Source organism: Lupinus angustifolius, chromosome LG17, assembly GCF_001865875.1.
Source record: "Lupinus angustifolius cultivar Tanjil chromosome LG17, LupAngTanjil_v1.0, whole genome shotgun sequence".
Lineage (NCBI taxonomy): Eukaryota > Viridiplantae > Streptophyta > Magnoliopsida > Fabales > Fabaceae > Lupinus > Lupinus angustifolius.
Genome location: NC_032025.1, coordinates 3,322,056 through 3,333,316, shown reverse-complemented (window position 1 = coordinate 3,333,316; position 11,261 = coordinate 3,322,056). Strand labels below are relative to the sequence as shown.

Genomic DNA, 11,261 nt, shown 5'->3' with positions numbered 1-11,261 from the left:
TGATTGAATTAAAAAATCTTTTTGTATTAGTTGTTTTTGGTAGAAAAGGTTTTACCACTTATAATACTCATATCTTCAATGAAAATGTCTATGATTGATTAAGATACACGTGGTTTAGTAAGGAAGAATATTATTTATTAACTTCCTTAATATATCTTTTCCTTAATTGATATTCCAATTTAAATAATTTTGTATACACAGTATGTAGTATCATTCTAGTTTTAACTCTCTGATCTCAATTATTTGAGAATTTTTAAATATCTGGCGAATTTTAAAAAAATTATAATTGAGTGTTTGAAATTTAAATTCATTTATACATCAATTTATGAAGTATCAATTTTTAGTATGGTGACTAAACTTTTAAGTAATTTGTAATTGATTTTCTACAGTCATTATGTCTATGAACTTTAAAGTTAGTTATAATTTGGTCCATAAACTTTAAAATTTTCAACATGACCTGAATTTTTAAATCATTTATAACTGAATCCCTAAGCTATTAAAGTTAGCGATATTAGGCTCATAAAATTTAAAATCATTTCAACTGAAGATTTAATTACATTGGTTACCCCAATACTTTGGATACTCAGAATCATGTTATTATTTTAAGCAGCATATACCCCCCTCAAGCAGCATATAACATCATCCCTTAATTATAAGGATGAAAATGGGGTCAAAAAATGAAGAATACATGAGTTAGGTATATGAAAAGACACTTAAAGTAGGAGCTTGAGATTTTTCTTTTTGTTCAGTGGAAGTTGACATTGGCAGTATAAGTTAACCCCACGTTCCAATTGGAAGGAGCAACATTCCAAGCATAAATAGTTTGCTTGTTAGTGTATGAAGTAATCCTGAAAGAAATAGTTTGGCCACCAAGAGTTGAAAATGCTTGATAAGATGCACCCCAATTGTGACTCATGCTAATCCATCCTGTTCTGCTTCCTTTCACAGCAATGCTTGATATGTCTCCTCCTCCTCCAACATTCATCACATACACCAATAGCCAATACCCATTTCCTTGGAATGAGAATCTAATCCCTCCCTTCCTCCCACATGGCACCCTTATCATACAAAAAAGTAAAATTACCACATGAGTAATGTACATTTAATAAGTTCAAAGGTAACATGCATGTCAGTTATCTACCATTTATTTATATTACTTTTTTTAAAAAGTCAAGAATAAAAAAATATGAATTACGAATGATATAATGCATACAATGTTAGTATATATATATATATTTTTTTCCTCTAGTAAGTTTCTACTCCCAAAATATTAGAGGATCAATATGTTATGAGTTATGTAAGTAATGATGTGTTTAATACTCTCTTATGTCACATGAACAATTCATTTGGTATGTGGAAGAATGAAGTTGGGTACATTATCACTTGGTTGACACCAAAAAACTAATTTCAAATGTTTTAAAATTTTATAAACACTGAAAAGAAATAAAACTAAAACTAAATTAAACCAATAATTTGTTATTTACATTTTGTATTTTATTAAAATTGAACCTACACATTTTTTAATACAGGATCATCAACTTCATCCCTTTATCTATAATCATAGCATGAAAAATGTAGGAAACTTTATCTTACCATCATCACATTACACATATAATAAAAACAATCTATATTATATAAACTTATACTATTAGACCTTACAATATATACTAAAGAGGGGCTTAACTTCCATCAATTACTTGTAGGGTTAAATTCTAAAGAACCCTTTGGTCTTCAAAGAAGCATGATTAGTTAAGAACACATACAAATATGTTCTGTAAAAAATATAATGTTGTTGTTGAGAAAAAAATTATTCTATAAATAACATACACCACTTTATTAATTACCTGCGGTACATAACAGGGACAATACCAGCTTTCCACTGAGCAAATTTCATGAAGACGGGTTTGGACATATCAAAATGTGCTCTTGGAGGGTTGCACCACCCACCATTATCTGAGGCTTCTGACCAATTAGGAGGACAAAGGTTTGTGGCAGTGACCGTGACGTAGGGTACATTTCCATAACATGCACTTGATTGGTAACATTTTATCTGGAAACATGTCCCACATGAATATCCATTGTTAAACAACGTTGAGCTCAATGCCACTGTATCTGTTCCATAACCATTCTGAAACAAATTCCCATACCCACATGCTCCTCCTTTATTACAAATCCAACTAGTTAGTTAATGCAAAATATAACAATGGTTTAATTAGATTAAGATGTATGTTTAATAAAAATATCAATAACACTAAAAGGTGGCCTAGTAATATTTTGAAATGGTTTAACTAGAATGATTAATTGATTTATAACATACCCATTGTTGCAGAAGCAGTCTCATCACCATAAAATGTGGCGTGTGCAAGATGCCATGGACTGGGTTGAAATACTAGCACTGCTGCTGCTGGCTCTCCCATGAATGTGAACATGCATGTAAAAGCAATTAACAAGAAGCTACAAGATTCAAAAATGGGGGCCATGGCTAAGCTTTGGATTCGGTGCTAGGTATTCTTTCTATAGGACAAATACATGCATACCTTATATACTAACTCCAACTCCTATTACCACTTTGCTATTTGTAAAAAGTTGCCTTAGTGATCCCCACGAAGATGGTGTTTTTCAACTCTTCTAAAGTCAACAACAAATTAACATCATCTTTTTTTTTTTCTGCACCAAAACAATGTCAACGATAACGTTCTTATTACGAACAAGGTGTTGGTTTATTGGTATAAATTTTTACTAGATACATAAAGTTAAGAGTTCAATTTCCAGAAGCAACAATTATGGGGAAGAGAAACTATGAATCCAAAAGATATTAATTCCTAAAAAGGTGATGAATAGTACCAAAAAAATAATGTTTTTGTTAACAAAGGTGATTGGTTGATCCACAATATCCACGAGTCAGGAAAATTAAATAAAGAACGGAATTGGGATATATTAGATCACTCTCTATTTTTCTTATGAGTGAAAACGTGCAGACAAGTTTCATTGGATTACGTAGTTCATCCACCTAGCAGCCATTAAAATATTTATTCTATAGTACAATACAGTAATCCCTTAAGTTTGTTAGAGAATTAAATAAAATATTCAGCTTGTTTATTTAGTTAATGTGTCTGTTTTTAGTTATCCGCTAAGTCAACATTTTGAACTAAATTAATAAGAACAACCCCCACTAAAATAAATTAAAAGGCCAAGTAAATAATAACACTTCAACCTTTTACAAACTCAGTATATAGCTGCGACTTTTGTAAGAATTTATTTATTTAAGTTTTGTGTGTGCATAATTTAGACTGTGATTGGGATACAGGTTTTATATTTAAGTGAAAGTATATTAATTAAAACTCAGCTTGAAAGTAGCACAACTGAAATAAATTTTTCATTAAATTCTAATTACTTCATTAGTGACCCTTTTTCCTTCTTGATGTCACATGTGATGAGATATAAATTTCCATTTATTTAAGATACATTTGCAATTTTGAGAGTAACAAATAAAATATAATGCTTCAGAGAATTTTGTAATATCACTATGAAATAGTTATTTTCACTCAAAACTCAATTCATAAACAAACCCTTAAGTATAAGGGTGCAAGAACCATTTTTTGGAGAAGCATCCCAACAAAGCTGTTTAATTTTAGGTTGAACATAAAATGGACGGTGTTAAGAATCCACTCTTATCTCCTCCTCTGGACAATCCTGATTATGCTATACAAAGTTACAAGTATGATAGTAGCACATAATACACTAGAAATCACACCAATGGTGTGCAACAACGAGAATAATATATGATTTCATGGCCTTAAGCTAGGTTAGACCATTACACTCTCCTTACTTGAAAAATTAGTCACTTCCACATAGCTTCTAACCACGATGATCTCATCTAATTGTTGGAACAATGAGTATGGCACAAGCATGTAACAATTATAATGAGGAATTTGCCACTTCGCATGTCACAGACTTATTAAATGTGGCAAAATCAACCCCCAACAACCTTATCTCTATTTTCCACTTTATCTATATACACATATGATGTATCTAAAGAAAATATATGAAAATACTTGTTATCTCAAACTTCTTCAATCACCGCCGTTTTGTCAGGGATAACATATAAATCTGTCTTCTCATGATGGGAGTGATGAGATTGTGAAAAAGTTTGAGGTTTGGTCTTCTTCTATTTCAAACTGGCAAAGTTATTTTAGCACAACTTGATTAAAATTTCTCTATATTACTGATTGAATTTCATGCATGGACTTTTGTTAAATTGCATATTTGACTTTGGATTCAGTCGCTTAATTAAGGAAGGCTAAGATAATCATTAGATATGTTGCAGAGTAGTCAGTGCATTAATGAACTTCTGCAGGGGTAGCATAACTTTATTTATTTAGGAGAGGATTTATTCATAATTTAAAATAAAGACTAAAATAATGAGTAATATTTGACATGTTCAATGTAGAATTTGTTGTCTTTTTTAAATTGTTATTTTAATAATTATTTAATATCTAATTGATTGTACCAAATTGACACGTTTAGAGAAGACTTGCTATAATAGGATCTCTTTTACATTTTTAATGCATTTTAATGTGCTTGAATCTAATAATAGAAATTATAAATTACTTATGTAATGTACTATGAATACAAAATTCTAAACTATTTATATATTGAACTATGAATACAAAATTAAAATACCATGCAATGGTCTTTTGGAGCCATGGAAGAGGACATTACATGTTATGTATTAATGTATATTAGTTATATGATATTTGTTGGGAGGATCAGTCACGTGTCACGAAAGAAATTACTTATTTATCCAAAAGGTAAAGGATAGTCTTAGTACCAAAAAAATAGAAACACAAGAGAACACTACATGTATTAATGCTATACATAAGGTCAAGATAGGCTGAAGGGCTTTAATACACCAGCCTCTTAAATTTTAATGACTCTACTGTTAGGGACAATTGTACAAGATACAAGTGATGCAGTTAGGCATTTGGGATGCTATCTTCTGTTCAAACAAAGAAATTTTCTAAGATTCTTTGTACAGTAAGAAGAACCATATATCATGATATTTTTTTAGAAGAGTTGTTATGGGTATGTCAGGTTCAACTAGGTCGCCATCGAACATCAACTTGGCCCACATTTGCTGTCACTGAATTCCCAAGCCCCTGAACCGTTTAGTTAAAGAGCCGAAGATATAACCAATCAAATTAACTAAACAAGACGAGTAGTAGTGCCAATTATGCATACCTCCATGCACCCAACAGAGTAACAGCTTCACTGATGCAACCGTCACTCCTATTATGAATTTGGTTTCCTCCAAACATGAAATGCCTACATCATTCGTTTCAGCTTGAAGATGAATATTTGATGTTTATGATGTAAAAGTAAAGGATAGGATAGTATTCAAAATTACAGGGAAAAAAATAACCGACATAAAAATCATGAGCTCTATATTAATCATTTTCGTAAGAGTTCAGACAGTGCTATTGTTACCTTTTGGTCCAGATAAAAGGAACTTCCTATATTTTCTTTTGAATCCTTGCATCCAAAAACAAAATAACTCATGTTACTTTAAATTACTAAGAGAAATGTATAATGAAACAACAAGATCATCACATTAAAAAATATAGAAGGAAAACCTGTCTGTATGCCCTGGAATGCTGAGGTAGTTTCAACTGAGATGCATTATTTGACTGAACATCAGATGTCAAAGACAGCTAACAGTTCAACAAAGGAGAACGAATGAGAAGGGTAGGGATTGAATATCTTCATTGAAAATAAAAATAAAAGTGAAGAATTTGTAATTCAATACATAAGCCTCAGGAAAAAGATTAGCATGAACTCACCTTGCTAAAGAGGTCAATCGGTGGGTTATGCTGAACCCTCTTTTCTGTATGGAAATTAAATTCCTGTATGAATTCAAACAAGATGTGATATCACTATATTTTTCTATCTGAAAAGTATTAAGGGATGGAAAATAGATGAACCAACTTACTGTTGGCACAGTAGTTTCCAGCTTCCTATTCCGGAAAACACCAATATCCCCTCTACTTGAAAGTATCTGCAGAAACATGTTAGAGTTGCTAGTAGAGCGAATCAGCAGATAAAAAGAATAGCAACAGGTAGGACCTACTTGATATAGATAACGGAAGGGAAAATAAATAATTTGAGCAGAAACTCATCTAAACTATGTTCTTACAAATCCAGTGCATTAAAATTTATTGCTAATGTATCCTTACCTTCTTATCCAGAGGTCGAGCTTTAAAACTATATGCAAAATCTAATCTATCATGCTTTGGAGCACCTATGGAAGATGGCCTATGGAAAGAGTGTACTTTGAAGTTAGTACCATCATTATATGAATTATATCAAGTTGGGATTAACAATTATCATGGCATTTGTTACCTTCTCAAGTCTTTGGTTCTTTTTTCTGGACTAGATACAACATGATGCTTGTCCAAACCCTGCAACCAGCAAACATCAGTTTCCCAGAGACTATTATATCTATCTAATAACAGGAACTAAGCAAGCAAATATGTGTCAATCATAAGGAATCACAGCTTCATAAATCTCACAACAAAAGTAGTTCATATCGGCTGGGTATAAAAACATTGAATGACAATACACAACAATGTAAAGACATGAATTGCAATGCTTTAAAATTGTAGAAATTAAAATAACCTCATCAAATTCATTGCAATGAAGTGAAGATGATGAAGTAGCATATGTGTGTTGCATGGCCCTCTCCGACGTCTTGAGATGAAATTCCTGAGAAGCATGACATATAAAATCTGAGCTTCAAGATAAAGAATGCAGAAAAAAACTTGTTTGTCTGATAGTTGTTCACTTGTTCATTCAATTCTTTCCCATATATAATAATTGATGAAATGGTGATAAAACTGGATGAACCAGGAAAATAAGTATCAAGAGCTTACTTGAAATGCTGGCAACCGTGGAGTGCTCCTCTTGGGAAGTGGCAATGTAGGAGCATTAAGAATCTAGATTGTCAGCACAATTAGTTAGAGGAGAAAGCAAAAAGATACAACAAAGTTAACCTGACAAAAACAATTCTATCTAAAACAAGTACAAACTTTTCTGTTTAATGGGCGTGCTTTGAATCTGGAGGCAGCCACTGTCACAATGTCTGCCTCTGCAGCATTTTTGGGTCTGAAAAGCACAAAATAACATATTGACCAATTATTGAAGGAAGAAAATTCATCTTCAGCAAATTTCACTTCACGCTACAACAACAAACCTTGTCCTTAGTGCTCTATGAGCTGTTTCAAGGTCAGGCTCTCGAGGAATAGTAATCCTTAGCTTGGAATGTCTAGCATTTTGTTCAACATTTACAACCTGCAAGAATATACAATTTTATAGTGCATCACCATTCAAACATCTTTCCTGTCCCTTAATAAATAAGACCGTTTGTCCAAATGAATTTAGAATTCCAATTTGTAATTTAGATACTTAATAGAGGGTACTCCCCTTAACCATTATTTAAGAAATTGTCACTACATCACCATATTATATCAAGAAAACATTGAGGATACAATTTTGATTATCGTTGGCAAAAAATGTATATGGAACACAGCATCAGCACCATGCGAGACATACGAAGAAGATATTTGACAATTTTGTTCAATCTATTTTAGCAATGGAAAATAAGATTCAAACATTCTGCACAAGGATCCGTACTTTCATACCTTCTTAGGTGCCTTGTGGACAAAATCAGTTTGCTGCTTGACATCACCAACCTTTCATAGAGAAGATATAGTAAGCATTTCAAATGCCCTGTCTAAAATAAATGGAATGCCAATGATAATCAAGCCAAATTTAAATTCCTAGTTCATGGTTCGAGTACTTACATGCTATCATCCAAGCATGGGGACCAAAATTCAATTCTAATAACCTACAGTCCGCTAAATTGTTGCCGAAGAAAAGTATGACTAACTCTTGTAACTTTGTTAAAGAGTATTTCTCAAACATAAAAATGCAACAATCATAGGAATATGTTCATAAGATGTATTTTTGTAACTTACTAGGAGTTGAACAAAATGTTACAGCACTAAATGTTCAATTTTGAGATCAATTCCAGCACATGTTTTAGCAGTTCAAGCAAACAAATATAAGCTTCCATTTATTCAATTATTAGATAATCAGGGAGGGGAATAGTAAACAGACCTTGCACAAAAGACCACCCTCTAATTTCTGTCGCTTGGTAGCTTGGTTTTCTACACCAGAAGAGATAGGTAAATTCATTTCCTTGTTCTGAGCTGGCAGCTTCTTTAACCTGAGAGCAACGGGGGAGTTGTAGATGATATAAGGAAATACAGTTCTTCTGTATCCATGGATTAGAGAGCTAGATAGTTACTGGATACTTCCATTTAGCATCACAGCTTAAAAGACAGAAACTAAGAATAAATGCAGTGATACCCTTGCAGCCCGACTTATTTAAGAATTCATGATGTACAAACTGCAGAGTAACCACCAAAGGTAAATAACACTTAAAATGAATGCACCATATTAAGCAAACAAAGATCTTGTGATAGAATGCAGTGACATGATACATTTAAAAAGCTTGCCAACTAATCCAGCTATAAGTGTTGCTTTACTTATTGACTTTTGCTAATAGTCTGCCATTTGAACTATGAAAAACGTCAAGTTTGTCCAATGATCACCTTGAATCAACTTTTTGAGTGGGCCGATTTTGCTTAGCCAACTGACTAGCTGTAGGTTTCAGTAGTGTTGAACCCTTCTTTGCAGCAGATTTAGCTTTTAAATTCAAACCATCATTGATTGTCTTACTGGAGAAGGTCATTCCTAGAAAGAGACATAAATACATCTCATGAAAAAAGAGGAAAAATCTGTTGAGAACTTTAGATCGAAGGCAAAAGGATACATGGAGAGAATTGCAAACATTAAGCTATACATTTTTTTGTCTTTGACCGGGTATTCCCACAGGCATGGCCATGAGAGTAACCCTCGAACCAAAACTCTATTGCATTAGGGAGTCCAAACAATAGGAGATCTTTATCTATAAGCTAAAACATTCTTCCATGAGCTAAGTAAAGGAAGCATAAAAGTGAGTTTGACCCCACATCTTGACTCAAAACCTTAAGGCATTTGGTCTATGGATCCATTAACTTATATGCTCTTTAACTCATTAACTTCTGCACAATGTAGGACTTCTTCACTATACTAACACACACTTGGAATACTCAACAAACTCACACCCCATGACATACAGGTAAAGTTATCTAGCTCACAATTCAATTACAAGTTTGTAACTAATCACTATTGGGTGCTATTATGTTACACATTACACAAGCATAATCTAATGAATTACCAAAAAACTATAATTAACATAAAGAAAATAACGATGATGGATGGGAGATTAATTGCAACATAAATAAAGTTGACGAACCATGAATGAAACAGAAGTATGAGCATATCAGATTATTAAACGGATTTATAGAAAGAAATTGGTGTAGCCAAAGTGGTGGAGGTGGTGGTGCAATAAATGAATTGATTCTTCAACCACTTAGGTATAAGAGTGTGGTGCTTACTAGCATCAATCAATCATGAACCATGGTATGAGAACATTTGATTACCTGTTATACTATTTACTCGTGAGTGTTGCATAGCAACATTTTGAAAAACACCTCCACCTATCAAGTACAAAATCCATTAATCATTCATACAACATTGCACAGAGAAAAAAATGGTTGAGATAGAGGAACCATACCATTTACATCATTGTGAAAAACAGTGTTGGAAAATCCCATCCCTAATGGAACATTAACATTCTCCTTTCTCAGCACTAGCTTTGCAACAGAAGCTGAAACACACACACAAACACAATAAAAAACTTCTACAATACTAACTACCAAACGAAACATTGTGCAGTTATTTATGTGAAGAATTAAGAAATGATGAAAGTGTGTTACGAGAAGGAGGATAGCTCTCAGCGGTTTCAAACCAAAGTTCAGCTTCACCAGCCTGAGAAGAAGTTTCTTCAACACAGAAATCGAAGAACCGAGCTGCATCAAACTCGTAATCAAGGTCTATTTCATGAGCAACGAACACATGATTCTCTATTTCCATATCATCCTCTTCCATCTCCATCGGTTCTTCTTTCGGGTTATGGAGCTCCGAATCTGAATCCGTTGAATGGAGCAATGTAGCAGCAAAGCGAACCAGCAAAATGGATTTTGATTTTAAATACCAAATCGCATCGTTATCTAATTTAAATAAATAATATTTTGTGCGTTTAATTTCCAGGAGTTGAATTAATTCTCTGTTAGCTGTTTTTAGTTGTAGAAGACAAATAATGCAAATAAAATATAGAAGAAAATAGTAATTAAATACTAAGCAGCATTCTGCTTTTCCATATGGGTTGATCTAATGGTACAATACTCTACTAAATCTTAATTATGATCTCTCAAATTTTAGGGGCGACATTTGTTGGATAAGATAAACACAAACTTCACAAGAGATTTATCCTAAAAAGAATATCATTGGTGGTACCAAAAAAATTAATTTTGTGATTTGGTTTGTCTTGTTGCTAAGGTACTGTGTAACGACTAACGATCTAAAATTTGAATTTGTGAGCAGGAAATTTATTGGACCGATTTACCCTTTGGATATTGGGACTGGACAGTGGTACAATATTTTAAAGGCACTTATTATGCATTGGGCTGCGTTTCATTTCGTGTAGTCATTTCTCACAATAATATTGTATCCAAATATCCAATGTTGGTTGGTTCACAGCATTCATAACGAGAGACGAGAGTTTTTAAAGAAACTACGAACCTTTGTCCAAAAATGTACCATCGTGGGAGGGATTCGATGTGTTCCTATTTATTAACAATTAGTTGCAAGTTGAGGTGTTAAAGTAAAATTGTTTTTAAATGTGGTTGTGTCAAATCGAGTTATCAATGTGGTTTTTCATACATTATATTATTCATTGGTTTAGTAATCGGTTTTACATTTTAAGGAATATGTTAATATGTTTACAATTGGTCACTGTTTTTTTGCTAAGGAATATGTTTACATTTTAAGGAATATTTCTAATAAACATAATTTCCTCTTGGTTCTTTCAAAACTAATTTGATGGATTGTTTTACTTTCTCATAAAACATGGGAAGATACCACTTATTTTCCCTAGTTAAATGAATTACTAATAAGGATTCACTTACGAGTTAGTTTTCAGAGTATATAAAAAGGGAAGAGAAAGCTTAAAAGACATGAAATATATTTATGAAATC

General features: G+C 32.7%; 2 protein-coding genes across 5 annotated transcripts; both read right to left on the bottom strand.

Annotated features, from left to right (window-relative positions):
• Positions 673–2,491, bottom strand: LOC109330993 (expansin-A18-like). The gene is made up of 3 exons (XM_019565269.1): positions 2,318–2,491; positions 1,845–2,160; positions 673–1,058 (listed from the first exon to the last, which is right to left on the bottom strand). Exons 1-3 carry the CDS (start codon positions 2,478–2,480, stop codon positions 746–748), a joined length of 792 nt encoding a protein of 263 aa, XP_019420814.1. The 5' UTR covers positions 2,481–2,491; the 3' UTR covers positions 673–745.
• On the bottom strand, positions 4,849–10,251 carry LOC109330648 (protein TPX2-like). 4 transcript variants are annotated; one of them, XR_002105701.1, is made up of 18 exons: positions 9,942–10,251; positions 9,740–9,832; positions 9,606–9,662; positions 8,673–8,814; positions 8,176–8,284; positions 7,698–7,748; positions 7,250–7,347; positions 7,086–7,161; positions 6,930–6,992; positions 6,676–6,762; positions 6,400–6,458; positions 6,234–6,312; positions 5,990–6,055; positions 5,841–5,903; positions 5,634–5,711; positions 5,488–5,532; positions 5,242–5,325; positions 4,849–5,159 (listed from the first exon to the last, which is right to left on the bottom strand). XR_002105701.1 is itself a non-coding variant. In XM_019564901.1 (17 exons), exons 1-17 carry the CDS (start codon positions 10,117–10,119, stop codon positions 5,293–5,295), a joined length of 1,377 nt encoding a protein of 458 aa, XP_019420446.1. In that variant the 5' UTR covers positions 10,120–10,231; the 3' UTR covers positions 4,849–5,292. The 4 variants fall into 4 exon arrangements, 2 of the variants coding, with proteins under 2 accessions (XP_019420446.1, XP_019420448.1); XR_002105700.1 differs by lacking the exon at positions 9,606–9,662 and having other exon boundaries at positions 9,942–10,231; XM_019564901.1 differs by having other exon boundaries at positions 4,849–5,325; positions 9,942–10,231.

Bases quoted from the DNA above. Each gene is read 5' to 3' on its own strand.
- LOC109330993 (XM_019565269.1), bottom strand. From the start codon at position 2,480: ATGGCCCCCATTTTTGAATCTTGTAGCTTCTTGTTAATTGCTTTTACA. The intron at 2,161-2,317 runs GTATGTTATAAA...TTTGTAATAAAG, and splicing joins GACTGCTTCTGCAACAATGG to GAGGAGCATGTGGGTATGGG. The intron at 1,059-1,844 runs GTAATTAATAAA...TTGTATGATAAG, and splicing joins GTCCCTGTTATGTACCGCAG to GGTGCCATGTGGGAGGAAGG.
- LOC109330648 (XM_019564901.1), bottom strand. From the start codon at position 10,119: ATGGAGATGGAAGAGGATGATATGGAAATAGAGAATCATGTGTTCGTT. The intron at 7,162-7,249 runs GTTTGTTGTTGT...TGTGCTTTTCAG, and splicing joins CATAGAGCACTAAGGACAAG to ACCCAAAAATGCTGCAGAGG. The intron at 5,326-5,487 runs GTAACAATAGCA...CGAATGATGTAG, and splicing joins CCTTTTATCTGGACCAAAAG to GCATTTCATGTTTGGAGGAA.